This window comes from Harpia harpyja, chromosome 14, assembly GCF_026419915.1.
Source record: "Harpia harpyja isolate bHarHar1 chromosome 14, bHarHar1 primary haplotype, whole genome shotgun sequence".
In the NCBI taxonomy this organism is placed as follows: domain Eukaryota; kingdom Metazoa; phylum Chordata; class Aves; order Accipitriformes; family Accipitridae; genus Harpia; species Harpia harpyja.
The window spans coordinates 7,299,263-7,317,184 of NC_068953.1; the positions used below are offsets into that span (position 1 = coordinate 7,299,263).

A 17,922-nucleotide genomic window follows, 5' to 3' on the forward strand; every position below is an offset into this window, starting at 1 on the left:
AGCTCATGAGTGTCTCTTCCATGCAGCATCACTGATTTGTTTCAGATGGGGAGGAAATTTCAACCTTGACGCTTTCCAAAGCATTTTTTTACTATTTATTTTACTTGTAGAAAACACGGTGTTTTTACATAAGACGCCAAAGGAAAAACGGAAATAAATACTTGTTCCTCGCAAGGACCCAAGTTTGTGGACAAGAGCGATAACAACCCAGGACCTAATGGCATTAAGGACAACGTCCTGTTCAGGGGAAAGGTTGGTGCTATCTGGAAATGGGCTTGAACTGAAAATGCCATTAGGCAGGTGCAGAGAGGTGGAAGCAGTATTTCGAACCCTGTAAACATCAGACTATACAGCGACCAGTGTATGTACATTGCTTTCCAGAGCATTAAGTAAGTGTGTGTTAGTATCATCAGGAAAAGAGTCATCCGTCAGAGCTAAGGACCAGGACTTTTCAGAGAGAATATCTGACGTCAGAGACAGAGCCTCCATCTCAGCTAGAGGGATCTAAAGGGAGAGATGATTAAGCATAAGAAACCAGGACACAAATCTTTTGGAAAAGAAAAAAAAAGTATCATAATCTAAATACTTCTAGACACTAAAGCAATATCCTGCAGTGGGAGAAGGTACATCATGCACATTGGTACCAAGGACAGAACGTTAAAGAAATGAAATCTAACAAAGAAATGAAAAAAAGAGTGGGACATTCATACTTAAGTTCTTACCAATGATCTGGGAGGGAGTTTAAAACCATACACTAATGCTAGCATTGTATTTTGCTGTTCTCCTGTCTAGACGCAGAAGCAAAAGTAACATTACTTTCATACTAGAGAGATTTATCCTTTTGCCTGTGATCAAATACAAGAGGCTTCAAGATCTTCTGACTTCTCTGAAGTTGTTCCTACCCAATAACCGTGCTGTTTTCTTGGCCTCTAAGCTAATCTGGTTGAGTCCACAAAGATTCCCCAACACCAAAATGATTTCCCAGGTGGGATATGGAGCATGACTTTCTCTGTGCTCTGGGGAGGGTATGGGGACCTCCCCCTCCCCAAGAGGCAGGTGAGACTATAATTAACTTCCTAATGGCTAAACAGCAACTGGGAGATACTTAAGGCTTGATTTATATCAGTGAATGCCTTCCTGGAGCCTTCAGTGGGTTTTGGCCTGCTAAAGAGCCTCCAGTGCCTGGGTAAGCACCCATAACTGTCCTACTAAAAGAACCGCCTGCGTCTTTCGGCCCCAAATGCCACCCCAGCCCTGGCCCCAACAGCTTTCTCCGGCTCTGAGCAAACCTGAGCTGGGAATAGGTGCTGCACTGCTGCACCCACGCTGTACTGATGCGTCTCGCATGAACGCATCCCTGCTGAAGGCATTCGAGTAATTGATAAAAATCTTTATCAAAACATTGATGAAGCTCTCTCCCTAGACACAGAGGTCTTTTTATAAGAAATGTGAAACGTCACTCCAGGATTTGGAGAGAAAGGGGGGAAAAGGGGACTGCAACGCCTCCTCCAGAGCAGCATCCCTGCTACCAGGCACTGTAAGGAGGGATGTTTGCCCTGAAGTGCAGGCTCAGCCCCCCCCAAATCCCCACCCTGGCTACGTGTCTGAGGCTGATGCCCACGGCACTGGGGACAGCATTTCATCAGGTAACCTACAGACCTGGCTCACGCTTGCAGGAGCCTCCTGCTCTGGACAAGTCCCAGGTGCTTCCTTTTCATTTCTCGCTGTGCCTGGTTTTTTTCCTATCCTCTATGCTTGAAAAGTCTTTCAACAGCAATATATCTTCCAAGAGAAACCACAGAGGCCCAGATCTGTTGCATTCAAGTTGTCAAAGGGCTGGATTTTCTCACTTTTAGAAATGGCACCAGTAGGGTGAAATAAACCCAGTGGTGAGTGAACCTTGAGAGGCTCAAAACTTCAGCTGAGATAAGTAAGAGGGTCAGGCTCCTCTCATCTAACCTTGGGCTTGATATCTCCTCTAACACAGTCGCCTGCTGGCAACGAATGAGGGAGGCGCTTTGGAGGAGCTCCTGATTTCATATGAGGCTCCCCAAAAAAGCATCCTGGCAAAGGCTGCCAGCATGAGGACGCTGATCCCTAACGGGGACCCACCGACCGGAGCCCAGGCGTGCGGGGAAAGGCTGTGCTGGAGCGTGGTGGACACCAGCAGCTCCTGCCTGATGGAGCTGCTCCGCTGGGAGCTGCTATTAATCAGGTTGCTTTCAGCAAGTCCCAGCACTGCTCTGAATTCCTGACTGGCCTGAGAACATGACAAATGGTGTGAACAGAAAAGCCAAAATGTAAACAAAACATCACCCTCGCTTAAGCCTCCCCTCTCCCAAAATTGAGTTTGAAGCTGTCAAAATATTTTGTTGGAAACATTCAACTGATTTATACGGGTTTTAATTATGGGGGGGGGGTGTGTGTGTGTGTATAAAATAGCTTAAATTTTAAAAGAAAAAGCCATTGCAAACTGGAATGCTATATTTTTTCATTAAAAAAATGTCAAAACAAAACCATTTTTTTGCTGCAGTAGCACTTTCTGGTAAAAAATGTTGTGACAAAAAATTTCCAACCAGCTCTCGCCGAGTTTCATACTGACCCTCTGCCTTCCCTGCCAAAGCTACTGTCTCTATTCCTCCGGCAATTCTTAGAGGCAACCACTTCCTATAGCTTAATAGACCTCAAGCTGGAAAGCGATATGCAGCAATCAGAGGGAGACATGTTATCCCGCTATATAAAGATCTGCAGTAGGATTTCATTTTACCTAAGCTTGTTCCTTTTCTCTAATGAACCACCGAGTTGGATAATTTAGAGTGTCAGTGAGCTCATAAATAAGCACACTGATTTAACAAGAAAACTTCTGCTATTTTTAGCCAGAAAGGAAAAAAAAAAATACATCAAGAAATATGGAATTTGCTCAATTCCAACTGCAGGAAAAAATAGGTATGCTTGAATTATTATTATGGTCACTGCTGTGATTTAGGAAAAAAATATTTGCTCTAAAGAATAACAGGCTTGAGAAAGTAGGTATTTTATCCTAAGAAGTAAATGAACTAATTTTAAACAAGTATTACAGCCCCTGTTCGAGAAAGCACTGGAGGACACGATTACTTAAGTATAGCATTAAGGGCTGCCTCACCCTCTAAATTCAGTTTAGATCAGAGATGAGGATCCAGTTTACAATGACCCACTTGCAAAAAGCCTCTTTAGGTAAATCATTCAAAACTGGATTTTCATGCAGTGTAAGTGGGCACAAAATGTAGAGATCATTTTATGATCACCATCAGCTAAGGCTCTGTTCTGGGAAAACCTCACGCCATACTCCAGGCTCTGCAGACGTGTCCTGACGTTGCTACAGAGCCCTGGTTAGGAGCAAGAAGCCAAATACAGGCACCCCACTGAAGGATGGAGACGGGATTTTGTACACTTTCCCTACAGCACTTGTGAACAGTAAATCCCAATGAAACACTTCTCACTGTGCTGAAGAGGGAAACTCAGAGCCTGTACTTTTCCTCTTGCATTGATATACAACATCATAAACCAAGATACTATCTCAACTCCCACAGAAAAAGCCAAAATGACTTATGCTTCAAAATCCCTGTGACTACATTACATAAAGTAAAGAACTTTAACTCTCTATTAAAGGTCTCAGTCAAATCGAGTTTGGATGGAGACTTTGCAGGAAATTAGGAATATTAACCTGGTTCTCAGAGTTGTAATATTCGGGAGCTGGGAGGGCATAATGATGGCACACAGAGCCTGACAGGTTGTCCATCAGCTTCAGCTCTCCTTCCAGAGATTCCTGGATCAGCAGTGATATGGTATCAAACAAGTGCCTTTCCTAGGAGGGGTGGTGTATAGCATGCAGAAAGATAGAGCGAGCCAAAAAGAGAGAGAAAAAAAGCAAGGGACAGAGACAGAGAGAAAAAAGGACAGTGTATAAAACCCAATGAACAAAAAGAAAAAAAAACAGGGTGGGGGGAGACGGAAACATTCAGGGAGAAAAGCAGTAACAGAAACAACAGGACAGGAGAGGTGAGGCAGGAGAGGAGAGAGAACAGTGCAGTAATATCACGGTGAGCAGTGACAGCTCAGACATTACTAGAGACGGGGCTGATGCCGGCTGCCCCAGGACCGTGGCTCTCCCACTCAGGGCCCTCCTCGGGGACAAGTCTCGCTCTCAGCAAACATGGCCTGTTACTCCTGGGATCTGAGCTGTATAATGGGGCCAGTACAGCAGCATCTTGATACTTGATCTACAGGACACTACTGCTGTGAGGTTTCTATACCCACTGTCCATATTTTTGAGCAAGACCTAATATTTGACACCTAAACCCATATCCGGGGTCACATAAATTAAAATAACCTGACTTGAAGAGAGGCTGAGCATCCTGTCCATAAAAGCCGCAGAAGCCCAGGATGGCCACACGTCAGGTCACTAATTCAGGTACCAGACACGGGTTGAGGTGCCTCAGTTGTCCTGGCCAACTTCAAACCAGCTGGCCACAGCACGGACAACGGGAGGTTATACAGAGCAGGGTCTGGCTTTTGCAGGCAGCATGGGAGCAATTTAAGGGTTGCACCTTTCATGTAGGGAACGCCTACTGCATACAATGAAATGAGGACCGTCGTTACAGTCAAACAGCACACAGTGCAAAAATCCTGGGGAACAGGCAAGCAAAAGAGCATGCTGACCACATGTCCTTGCAGGGTCATGTCCTGGGAATTGTATTCCTCTGCTATCGTGCTCAAGCATCAGATTTGTCCTGAAGATTTTGGCTGGGAGAATAAATAGTCAGAATAAAATCTCCTGGAGGTTTTTGAGGCTTCTGTTTGAGTGAAAGAGCAAGAAACAGACTCTGGAGATTATGACTAGAATAAGCTCTTTCCAAAGCCACCTTCAGAGAGGGCAGGTTTAACAGACTGAAGAGCTGAGTGTATCCTTCCCACTGATTTGTCTTGCAATTTTGCAATTTCTCTTTTTGCCAGTGTGAGCACTGATGCAGGACAGCAGTGCTGAGGACAGTTTGCCAGTACTCTGCTTAACATGTACAACAAGAGTTGGGACGTGCTGTTTCCTCCCAGAGGACGTAGTGCATCTGGATTTCCCCATATTGCCCTGAACTCCTTTTTCCTGTGCCAAAGAGCAGCTTTGGACTCCATCTCAGACACCAGTGACTCCTAATGGCACCAGAAATTTCCAGTAGCTTAAGAACTGAAACGAAGCTTAAGCAGGGATTTACTCTTTTTCATCCTTGGACTAAAGATCATAAATGAGTTTTTCATGCATTAGAATACTCATTAGTCGACCCCAGGCAGAGGCCAAGATATGCTGTTGTGAAATCATGATGTAATAAAGGCTAATGAGGTCTGTGTAGAGTTTAACCCAATTTGCAATCAGCTAAGACTAAAAAAAGGGCTGGACTGTTTTTCTTGTATAATTCCAGTTCAGTTCCCTCCCGCAGGACCTGTCTGGGTCTTGACCTCACCTCTCTCGTTCCTCAAACTGAGTCTTCATCCAGAAACTGTGCTTTAGAGAGACTTGTTGCAGCTCATAGCAGCTACCACATTACAGCCCTGCTCCGGCACTGCTCCTGCTGGTGGGAGTTTTGCCACCAGTTCTGGTGACCTCAGGTTTGAGTCCCCTCTGGATTATTCTATTGTTAAAATAATCTTTTCTTACGAATTTGACTGTGGGGATGGATTTTAAATTGAGGTTACATAAAACAAATTTAATACTTCATCAAAGATTAGCCAAGTTTTATTCCTCTTTTATGTTGTGGTTCATGGTCTGCATTAGAAAAGCAAACACATTATGCTCATGATTTTGCTATCACAAAGAACCTAGCCCAAACTCTGGATCAGAGCAAATTTGGAGGTAGGTCTGAACTTGGTGGCTTGGGCACATCTCCAGAACAAATTGCAAAGCTCTCTACCTCCGAACAGATGCATCAAGGTGGTCTGGAGACCTGCCTAGTGTCTCTTCCCTGCAGCACGGGTTCCCACATCACGCAACAGTCAGCAGACAGCGAGGAACACAAGCCCTAGACGTACAGTACACCCACTCCTTCATTACCGACTCGTGCATGTCTTCCCCTAGCAAATATGCAGCTCAAGCCCTCTTCACCCGCCAACTGAGATTCTCACCATAGGGTAAACTAATGAGAGCTGAGAATCCACCTTGATTTGCATGGGATTGGTACATCCTCGGGGGCTCTCGGGTCTCTCTCCGCCAGCACCGCCTGTCCATGTAAAGATGTCCGAGGGGCTGTGTTGGCCAGGGGTGATCGTCTTCATTTCCATTTCCAGTTCTGCTTCGAGCTCTGCCTCCTCCTTAGCCTCCTTGTTGCTCTCCTCCAAGTGCTTCATGAGCACGGCGATCACCACGTTCACCAGGACAAACTGGGCTGTCAGCACGAAGGAGACGAAGTAGATGGGTGAAATGACGGTGTTGTAACAGGTGGACTCCTGGTCACAGTCTCGCAGCGTGTCCTGAAAACAGGGGGGGAAACGATGGAGGGCTGTGAAGAGGTTCCAGCAAGGCCCTTGGTCTGCTGTCTGGTCATCTGGCTGCAATGGGTTCTCCTTTCATGAAGAAAATTGAGAAGATTGGGCCAATTTCATGTTTAGAATAGCAAAATACTTGCCAGTAAAACCTTACGTTTCTGCGTTAGTCAACACAAGCAGGCTTAGAGAAAACTGTCCTTGGCCTGTGCAACATCAGACATCGACACCCTGCTGCTCCTAAAGGAAAGGCTGTTTTACCATGTTAGAGACCAAATACACAAGAATGTGGCAGACAGACCCAGGGAAAGCAGGGTGCAGCTACGGCCCATCTGCTATCCCACAGCAGCTGGGCTTGCAGACACTCTTTCCTCAAGTTCACACCGTGTCATTAAGAATTTGGCCACCTAACACTCACCATGGGCTACAAATGGACAGAGAAGTGATTCCTTCGGACTAGCTAGCACCCTGTGTATTCATAGACCAGATTTCTTCACAATAGCGTGCCTTTATGGCTGTCCCCTAAGAGAGACTCTCTCGCAGAAACCTGGGTTTTCCCAGAAAAAAACCCCACCAAAGTAACACCAACAAGACTTTTAAGGAAAAAAAGAAATCCAATGCATGTTACTGAGCTGAACTCGTGCTACTTGAGAGATGAGTCCCTTTATTTTTTCCCCTTCCTTTTAAGTTGCTCTCTCAGTGTAAAAAAGGGAATACATGGAGCGTGCCAGGAGCCTGCAACGATAGACATCGCATTGTTGGGAGGAGGGAACAGAAATGTTAAAGACTTTTCCCAGTGCACAAATGAAGAGACCAGCTCACTGCAGGACGTGAGTGTCCTGGCTGGGCATCGTTACCAGTCTGGAGCAGAGCGGACAGCTTCTAATTAAGCAATTATAGGCAATACTCATTTTCCATGGGTCTCTTACCTTCATTATCCCATTCCAGTTGTCTCCCGTGGATACTCGGAAGAGCGTCAGAAAGGCCATCCCAAAGTTTCTGAAGGTGGCGTGCCGTCCCAGCCCCTCGCAGGGGTGCGTGTCGTCACACTCTGCAGGACCAAGCACAGCCGTGAGACCCCCGCTCGCACACCGCTCCCACCCCTTCCACCGGCATGGGAAGACTCACCAAGGTCTCCAAACAGCTCCACTCCAAGAGCTGCAAATATGAAAAACAACAACATGAAGAGAAGACCCAGATTCCCCACCTGGAAAGAGAAAAAGAAATGGGGGGAAAAAAACACAAAAAAAAGAACATTGATTTTTTTGTTCCAGACCTGTTTCTTGCTGTATTCTTTAATCCAAAACTTAAATTGCTTCAGGGGAAAAATGACCTCAATGTGAGGACTGTATCTCAGACTGTGCTTCGGAAGGGAAATGTGATTCTCTAATGACAGTAAAGATAAAATGATTAGCATTCCTCTGCAATAGGAAATTAGCTCTGGGCCAGAGGAGATCTGGTTTGATATGGCAGTGGGTTACCTGCGGCAGCGCTTGCATCACGGTGTCCAGCAGGGCTCTCATCCCTACAGCCATCTTCAGCAACTTCAACACTGCAGAAAACACGTTCGTAATATGGTAATGGCAGCGTTAGCACGGAGGCACAAACTCAGTCCCTCTCCCAGGAGCCACAGATTATAGGAAGAGAAATGTGAAATCATGTCAAGTGTTCTCCATTAGCTGCTATCGTCCCTGGCCTTTTTACATCGCTCCTGGTTGCTTGGATACTATTAAAATCCCGTGAATAGCAGCATCACCTATCCTGAGACTTAGAGAAAGCGTTATTGTTCTGCCTGGCTTTTCCTTTCCCCACTTGATCTGTGTTGGGCCCATCTCCTTCCTCTGGTTATCGTGAGCAGTTACTTTCCCGGCCCTGGGGCTACTTTCCCACTTCCATAGGCTACCCACTTTCATACACGATTCACCAAGGAACCGATTTACACATCTCTTCCAGAAGGTTGCATTTCCAATTGGAAACCGCATGTATTTTTAATTCTGAAAGGGATCCAATGCACAGGAAAAACACTTTTATTTCCCCCTTGAGACACAGCAGCGTTTCTCCTACAGTTCCTTCTTTGGTTAGATGAGGGCTGCAATCAGAGCAATTATGCCTCAGAGCACAACATTGCCCTTCAGGAGGGCCTAGGAGTACTTTATTAAGGGCCCCAGCGCTGACATTTTACGTCTTTGTCATTTGGCCCTGAGACCTCCCTGTTCTGAAAAATCAGGCCCTGAAGAAGCTGACTTCCCAACTCGGGTGCGTGTCGTTACAAGTCTGAGCGGACAGATGGATGCAGAGTGACGAGGCATGCTTTGTCACCAAGTGGTGAGATGTAAAGTCCCACGGGAAATTAGATTTATTAGATGCTTGTCTTTTCAAGCCAACGTACTCGAGCTTGTGTTCTCTAATGCCCATTAGAGTTGACTTTGATTTGACTGGCATATTTTTTCCAGGTACGTCTCTGGGAGTTACAGCCACAGCTATTTCTCCTTTATTTCTAAGCTCTCGGCCTTCAAGTCCTCTTAAGGTAGAAACACATGGTCAGTTGGCTCAGCTTTTTGGCTCCTCACAACTATTTTCCCCCATTGTTCTTTTATTTGTTTACAGCCTGGTGATGCCAGAACTATGCACATCGTGATGGGGATGTGCCCCAGAACCATTTCCCAACACTTAACTCTCTCCTGGAGGGGACCTTGCACCTCAAACACAAGTCAATTCTGCTTTATTCGTCTCACCTCGAGCAATCCTGAGAACCCTCATGATTCGGATAATAGTGGGGTTAATTGGTAGCGAAGCGTTCACCTCGATCTCTTCCAAAGTGATGCCCATGATAGACAGCAGCACAATTGCCAGATCTAATTGGTTCCATCTGGAGAGAACACAAAATGAAGTTTAACATCGCCTAAGAAGCTGGCAAGGGGAGGTAGCTCGTTTCACACGAATTCCAGTCATTTCAATGGTTCTAGCACTCAAATGAATCTGCAGCATTTTTCTGAGGGTATTACACAAAAGCAGTTATGTTATGAAATCACTATAACTAATGCATCTCATTAGAAAATCAGCCAATTCCAAAGATATACTTGACTGAGGGGAAACAGAAACAAAAGCTGGGCAGTTTTCTACCCAGAGGCTGCAGACCTCAGGGGAGCCACTGTGGTATCTGTCTGGCCACTTCTAGACACGACACTCGTGGACCTCAGCGTGAGATGTGCCCTAGAAAGAACCAGACCCCGTGTCCAGTCCTTGCAACAAAAAGCCACGCTCGGTGAAGGAAAGACCCCAAGGATTTGTGCCAGGTTGGAGAGAGGCATAATCCCAGCATGGACACCCGGAATGTGGGCAGAGGGGAAGAACTATCCCCCGGCTGCTGAAGGGCTCGTGTCAGATCCTGCTCAGTGCCAGCGCTCTTGGTATTGACATTGAAGGAGACAAAAATGGGAGGAGAAAGATTCACCAAGGACATAAAATCTGTACTTGCGAGGTAAGAGAGTGAAAATCTAGAGGAAGAAGCAATTTCATCTGCTGCTCTGCGTCTGCATTAAAAGAGGTCCCTTTTCTCTTTCATTTCCACTCAGGACCAGATTCTCTCTCACTCAGCATAAATTTTGTCACTTTACCAGGTCCTCTTGATTATATGGACATGCAACTGGTATGAGAAGAGAACCGGCTGCTCAGTGTGAGACTCGCTCCTATTTTGTCCACTCCCAAGGGCCAAAGCAGTGCAATCACACTCCTTGGCATGCACAATCCTTTCTCCAACCCACACCCCAAGCCTCCACCTACCCAGGTTTCAATCAGTCACACCAAAAAGCGTTCACACGTGTCAGACTGACATCACCGGGAAAAGCATTGGGGTCCAGGACACCGAATTTGCGCAGCTGTCTCTGGAAACCTGCTGCTGGTCCCACGGTCAGGTTGGAGCTTTTTTTACCTGTCTTGGAAGAAGCGACGAAACCCAAAGGCGATAAGCTTGAAAACAGACTCCAGGACAAAGATAACGGTGAAGATGTAATTGCAAATCTTCAGGGCTTCATCAAGGACCTGGGATGTGGACACAGGACCGGGATTAGGAGCTAGCTCTGCTGAGGGGCTTTGCTGCAAACCTGCCCTCCTCTTCTTTCACCAGTTACTCATTTCCAAACTACAGCTAAAAGGCTCCAGCTGTGGGTTCTCTCCGATGATAAATGTCCCAGGGAAAAGTCCCAGTACTTCAGGGAGTGCACAGACTGCATTTCTGCCTGGCCCCAAACCAGCTGATATAATTCACGGGAAGGGCTGACACAAACCCAAGGCACAACTCAAACCCCAAGGGCAGTAACACAGCCTCAGCTGGGATCGCTTGGGTGACTGGTAAGAGCTGCTGCATTTGCAGGTGTCAGCAGCACAAAGCCCCTCGTGCTTTCGGCAGAAAGCTGAATTTCATCTCACTTGCTTGTTTGTGCACTGCTGCAAGAGCTGTGGGCTGGCTGGGTCTGTGCAAGAGCTGGCCAAATGGCTTCTTTGTGACAGCCTGTCATTCACCCCTCACCTTGAGCTTTTGGCAAGGAGCAGGAGAGAGGGATGGCACGCCAGCAGGAGCGAGTGCCTCGGGTTTTCCTCTGCCCACCCTTCCCTCTGCAGAAGTCACAGCCTGGCCATTAACCACAGGTGCCTCCCGGCTGGGACAACTCTTGCACAGTCAGGCATTTAGCCACGTTAGAGGTGATTTCATCCCCAAAGTCCTGCTCGTGAAGGAGCACTGTGGTAGCAGCATACTGCACGGCCTCTTAAGTAGTGTGCATTGAATTTCTCCCTGCTGGCAAACGGGGTGGTAACTACTGTGTCCAGGGCACTGTTAGGGAACGTGGGAAATGGCAACAGAGTGCTCTCAGACCAAAACCGAGACTTGCTGATCCCCAGGTGGGAGAAGTCATAGTAAAGGGGTTTAAGCCACGCACTCTGCCTTCACGCTACAGTTTAGCTTTGAGCATCCATGGACGAAAACCACCTCACCCGCCCGAGAAGTACAAGCCCAACTGCCAAAGGAAGCTCTGAACGAGCCTCCCTGCCATACTGCAGGGGACCTGGGCTCTGCCAGCAAATGAGCATATTTATTTGGCAAAAGCAGATTTTGCTCGAACCACCTCTATGCACACACGCAGCCCCTCCTCTCTATGGGCAGCCGCAGCATCTCCGGCTGGGATCTCATCCACAGGGCATCCCGGGGTATCCCACCACCAACCCCTTTCAGCACCAACACACCAAGCGATCGTTAGTTTGGATATAAAGCTCTCTGGTACATTTAGCCTTTTAAGTATCTGCAGGATCCCAGCCATCAGTCACCCAGACCAGAGTGGTTTTGGGGCCCTGATTCAGCAAGACTCTCAAGCACGTGCATGGCTCTAACTGCGCTGTCATCTCAGCACAACCCAAGCTTGGAGTTATTACCCAGATGCCGCATACCAGAGGCTTAGAGACAAAATGTTATTTTCCTAAAGAAAATTAAAAACAAAAGCCTGCCCAACATTTTTATAATACAAGAGAAAATGTAGCTGCAGAACAACTGCAGTAAGAGCGATTCCAATACAGGCTTCTTGGCCAACAACTTTTTTCATCACCAAATGACTGAATCACGCAATGAACCTTCCAGGGTATTTAAAGGTGACCTGAACAGAAAAAATAAATTGGGCTTGTGCCCTTTTACTTTTTGGCTTCTTTATGATAGGCTGCAGGATATTTTTCCCCTCGTTTGCCTTAGTTGTTTGGGTTTTTTTACATTAAGTATTCAAGTCCTGTCTAGTCTTAAAGAATATTTCTTCCTTTTGTGTGTTATATTTATTCATTCTGAAAGTGGCTAATAAAAATAAGTACAAGTTATATGGCAAAGGCAGCTATTTCCATTTCATTCTTATGCACAAGAGACTTGACATCCCAGGACAGGCTGTTTTTATTTTCAGACTATGACAAAGACCCAGGAACTTAGCACACTAATACATTAAAATGTATTTTAAAGACCAGGATGGAATCCAGTGCTTGTGAAAATTGGGCCCTGTGGGTCACTGGGGATTTAAAAGAAACTTTGCAAAAAGAAACATTTCACAAATTCTTCTATTCTTTTTCCTTTTTTCTCCTTTTTTTGGTGGGAAACCCAAGTCAAATGGCAGATTTCAATGATGATCTCGTCTAGCAAACCAAACCAACCTGCTCCCATCCTCATTTTCAAAGCAGTCCGTTTGCACTTAACTAGAAGGAAGAGGTGCAATGGGATCCAGGTACCGAAAGCCACGGTTTGAGCTGGAAGCCAGCTGGAGGATGGGTACACTCCACGGGGCAAAGGGACAGGTCGAGCATGGTGAATGGGGGCCCCAAGGTCCAACAGCAAAACTGGCCTTTACTCTGCCCATCGGCACATCCCACCGTGGCTGAGCACGTCCTCCCCCCGCTTTTCCCCCTCTCTGTCCCAGTACCTTCGGCTGCTGGTAGTGCTCCATGGCCATGGTGATCACGTTGAGGCCGATCACTCCGGTGATGAACAAATCCAGGTAGTGGCTGGTGCACATCTGGTGGATCAGGAGGCGGAAGCGGGAGTAATCCGAATAGTAGGGCTTACACTGTGCTTCTGCAGCGGGGAGGAGGAGAGCGAGAGGCACGTCAAGTCATTTCTCTGCGTCTTTCTGCAGTCAATGCACCCTCACTTTCCAACTCCAAGGATGATAAATTTTAGACCGATTACAGCAACATGCTGTCTTTTTTATTTCCTTTGTTCTTGCTGGCATGTTACCATTTTTAATACACAGCAGGGCTCCTGTCATCTCATATCCATTAAACATCTTCAGTGGGACATGCGCTCTACTCAGCCTTATGGCATCAGGGACAAGGTGAGCTGGGACTATTGTGCTGCTAAAGAATGTTTTCCCTGTAGGGAAATTGAAATTAAAACAACAATTTTTGTTTCTGCTGACCTTAAAAGTCCCCAAAGTATCTGAAAACCTAATTAACGGTCAGATGTTGGGGACAGATTTTACTAACAATGGCATAAAAATACAGGCCACTGAGTTAGCGGTGGTCTTTGAAAAAGAAGTAATTCAGACATATTATGTTCTTTGCAATAAACTGTAGAGAGAACAAAATTCAACACTTTGGCTGTCAGAGCCCTGAAAAATGGTCCATAAAAGTACCGAGGAAAACTGATCAGTCAGCCTTAGCGATTAGAAAATAACGATCCTCCATTTAGACAAGATTATCAAAGTACAGATTTCACTGTTCAATTCATTCCCGTGTTCGGCTGCCTCAGGGATGACACATGCTCTTTAGACCCAGAGTGTTCCTAGAGATAAACTCATTTACTCACCTAATCTCTAATGAGGAAATGCCAAGGCTGAGTATATAATTCAGTACAATTTTCAAGGAGGCATTATAATGCAGATTGAAGTGGAAAGGACTGTCTTGCATATGTCAGAGTATAATATTACTCTCATAATTAGATGATCAACTGGTTATGAAAATTATTGAGCTGTAAGAATTACACGGCTTGATATTTAGTGCTGTTGAGCAAATGTACAGTTTGATACGTTATTCCGAGCAAAAAGTTGGGCAGAATGGAGCCACGAAGCACAGGTTTGGGTTGCTCTCGGGGAAAACTAATTGTAGAAGATTAAATTTTGCCTGGAAATAGAATTCACCTTGTCAACAGCCAATAACATTGCAATCAAACCCATAGATTTAATGGTTTCATGTGCTCCCTACTTCATAACAGGATCCTGAAAAATCAGAGAAGTTTTGTTTTTTCCATAGAGACAGACCTTTCCCTTACAGCCCAGGGACCAGAGAGACAAATCACTCAGCAGTTTTATTCTGTAGGGGTTTGGAACGCCCAAAATTCTGCTTCAGTGTCATCAAATGAAAGGCAATATTAATATTCACTTTCTGATCTTCAGTGTGCTTTAGGTGATCTGTACCTGACTGCTAAAGCACAATATCGATGAAAAGGTCTATGAAATGAATTTTCATGCTGAACCTATTGAGTGCTTACAAAAAAGCAGACTGGTAGCTGCTGACTCACTCCTAAGACTTTGTCAGATAACTCAAAATCTGCATAAATCTCCATAAAGTCAAGATATCTCCATCACATTATGCTAAATTATGAGTAGCAAATTAACTAAAATGTTTGAATACAATTAGGTGAGGAATAGGACCTATTTTTATGAACCAACTTATCATCTCAGAAAGAAACACCATCGTAATTGGATCACTTCTACATTTATGTATAATTCACATTCAAAAAGAAAAACGTCAATGTTTCTGCCTTTTCTTGCAATGGATTTACTTATGAATAATTACACTGGAATTCAAATTTTTTCTTAGCTTTGATTGACGGGTAATTCCAAATCCTACAGAATAGCACCGACGCCGTTAGAACAGAGAGAGGATTTAGAGAGAGGTTGTAAAATATCTCCTGTGCAGGGCTCCTGCACCTGGATTAGACCGTTCATGACCTTATAAGCAGGGTTGCTAATTGTTCATATATCTGCAAAGGCTTCTCGCCCTTCACACCCCCCTCTCCCAAACCCCAAAGCTCCTTTTCACCTTTCCCAGCACATGCCCCCAGGTTTCCACAGCCAAACATCTCTGGATGCTGCTCTCGCAGATGCCCTTGCAGCCTTAGAAAATTACCATTAGTAAATGTTTCATCCTTCCCCGTTAACTTTGTTAAGAGGGGATTTGTCAACCCTGTTTATGAACCATGCCACCGCGCGCTTCACCGGTCTCCGCATGCCGGCCATGCGTATTAGTGCAATACAGATAGTACCGCGAGATGAACCACACACAAGCTAGCATGCTGTCTGAGGACTATAGATAAATACCTACTGTGTCTAGGTGGGCAGGGAACTTTCTGAACAGATAAACCATTTTCTCACTGTTTTATAAATACCATTTATTTAACCCGACCTGTGCAGTTCTGTAGAGAATTTGGGTATCGCTCATGTATAATAATCCAGGTGCAAAGCCCATGCCCCCTATCACACAGTATCATTTCTAATTATTGCAGTAAAGATCTAAACAATACCAACATCTTGGGAAATACAGACATCTGTTAAACTCCAGGTGGTGAACTTCACAACTAACACAACACCACATTACTGTACTGTTACAATACACTGTGTCAAGAACAACAAGAGCTCTGGGTTAGTCTCGGTTATTACTGGAAAGGTTAACTTGGCTTCCCGGCACACATGGCGTTAAAGAAAAGAGGAGGAGAGCAAATGAACAAAAGAAGAATTGGCAGCATGAAAATGCAAGAAGGTGGGGAAATACAGCAAAAGCCCACTACGAGACATCAGGCTGGTGAACAGGGTGTAAACCAAGCTGCTTCACCGTGGCTGGAGGCCAGGAGAGAGGGAGAAGTGGCTCACGTTTAGATATCATTACACAGGAGAAAATCAGCTCGGACAGTGGATCCCAAGCAATCTCCTCCTAACCCAGATAGGAAGGAGATTTTGCAGCTGGTTGAGAGCTGGTTTGGGAGAATCCCACCTGCCTGTTCATCCTGGGCCATGGTGGTCAAAGCGGACCACGCCGGCCAGGGGAGTGGGTGCCTGAGCTTATCATTTTTATGGGCTCTCAGCTCAAGTTGTTTCCCAAGCAGACATTCTGTACTCCTCTTGGCATCGTCCTGTAGGATTATAATTGATCCCCTTGACGAGGGCTGGGAGGCAGGGCACGGCAGCCCCAGCCTGTGTCCTGGGGTTTGGGGTACCCAAACTCATCGCCGTCCTCTCCTGCCCATTTGGAAAGGCTATGACCCTTGCTGTTGCAGGATAAACATTTCCCATTCCTAATCCCACTCTAACTTCTCCCAGGCCAGGTGCCCTTCGGGTTCGGTGATCACAGCCCAGGTTTGGGCATTAAGCCCGGCGTTGCTGTTCATCTGACAGCTCCAGGACGTGACCTGCGGAATGGCACCAGTGCCCAGCGAAGCAGCACTGGGGGCAGCCCCGTTTTCTGCCAGGCAGTGCCACCGCCAGCTCCCAGACAGTCCCAGGGCTCAGGAGATGGGGCCGGGGCCACTCTCTTCCCATTAACTGCATTTTCTTGGGGGGAATCGGGCTGGGCATGCAGCTCCGAAATATCTCCAAATAGTGGCTGCCTCCAAATATAGCCTGTCAAGACAGAAATTGCCACTTTCCCTGAGGTGGCTTTCAAGCCGGAGATGCGTGGGCATGGGAAATTGGAATTCATGAGAGTGGGACAATTCCATTACTGTCTCCTCCAGTTTCTTCCTTCTCCTATAATAAGGGAATTAACTACTTTGCAGGTCTGAGTGTATCTGGAGGACAGCGGCAAACCAGTGAGCAATGAGCCCATGACGCAGCTGGATTTACAAACTGTTTCAAGAATATTATTAGGTTAAAAAATAGTTTGCACTGAAGGAACTTTTTTTATTTAAACACAGCGTTTTACTTGGCTTTTATTGTACTGAATGGATTTATTAAAAAAAAAAAGCAAAATGGAAAATGATAAATTATTTCCACTGAGAAGATTCCAGTTATGATAGAATGTAGACTCAAAAAAAAAAAAAAAAAAAAGAAAAAATAAAATTACAATATCTCAGTAAGCACCAGGCAGCAGCACACACACACAATACTCCATCTTATCTTCACAGAAAGAGAAAAGAAGCCCTCTGTAAGTGCAGAGATGTGTGGAAGTTTTGGGGTCACAACTCCAGATTTCTCCTTGAACCACAGGAAGTTCATCTACAGCACCCAGGACTGATTCCCTCATATCCCCCACAGCCACATTCAGAAAGAAAATCCTTCTATTCCCTCACGCTGGTGCCTGAAGAGCAGCGTGGCACATTCACTACCGCTGGATTCAAAGAAAAGACAACAAAAGAAAACACAAAGCACAGACGTGACAATCGCACACTTTTAAAAGGCAAACTAAGAGTCTTTCTGAGCCTGCGCGGGATAACGGAGGGGTTTGGAATGAGTTCAGTGCCCTAAAAATAAAATAAAATAAACCAGCCTTGATGTAGCTCTGTAGGACCAGGAGAGGAATCACAACCAAATAAAAAGAAGAAAAAATAATCACACCCCCAAACCCAGTGACACCACCCCCCTCGTGCTGTCCTCGTTTCGCAGGAGAAGACAGGAGGCCTACCAAGAAGAGCAAGAACGAAGGCAAAGAAATAAAAATACCAGGAATGGCAACGGGAAGGAGATTCAGGATTTATTAAAGCATGTTGTGATAACTTCCAACAAGGCCTTAGAAATAGAAGGTAGGAACCTTGGTCTCCCTGAGTTATCCTCTGCAGTGAAAGCCGAAAGCCCTCACCTTGCAATTTTTATTTAATCAAAACTCCCTGCAATATGAGAGAGATGGATGGAGCCCTGCTCCCATCTCAAGCGGTGGGAGCTTGTTCACAGGTGAGAGTTT

General features: G+C 45.8%; 1 protein-coding gene across 18 annotated transcripts in view; it reads right to left on the reverse strand.

Moving 5' to 3' along the window:
* Nucleotides 1–17,922, reverse strand: part of CACNA1G (calcium voltage-gated channel subunit alpha1 G) — a 150,799-nt gene that overhangs the window by 11,480 nt on the left and 121,397 nt on the right. For 13 of the 18 annotated variants that reach the window (XR_008238190.1, XR_008238188.1, XM_052807431.1 and 10 more), the window contains 9 exons: nucleotides 12,954–13,105; nucleotides 10,439–10,548; nucleotides 9,243–9,376; nucleotides 7,989–8,059; nucleotides 7,636–7,714; nucleotides 7,437–7,558; nucleotides 6,151–6,495; nucleotides 3,704–3,844; nucleotides 370–504 (listed from right to left, as the gene is read on the reverse strand). Coding sequence is in view for 16 of the 18 variants with exons in the window: in XM_052807431.1 (XP_052663391.1) it covers nucleotides 370–504; nucleotides 3,704–3,844; nucleotides 6,151–6,495; nucleotides 7,437–7,558; nucleotides 7,636–7,714; nucleotides 7,989–8,059; nucleotides 9,243–9,376; nucleotides 10,439–10,548; nucleotides 12,954–13,105 (1,289 nt within the window). In the remaining 2 variants the exon portion in view is untranslated. The remainder of the gene's footprint in view (nucleotides 1–369; nucleotides 505–3,703; nucleotides 3,845–6,150; nucleotides 6,496–7,436; nucleotides 7,559–7,635; nucleotides 7,715–7,988; nucleotides 8,060–9,242; nucleotides 9,377–10,438; nucleotides 10,549–12,953; nucleotides 13,106–17,922) is intronic. The other 5 variants (XM_052807434.1, XM_052807443.1, XM_052807440.1 and 2 more) reach the window with 5 other exon arrangements.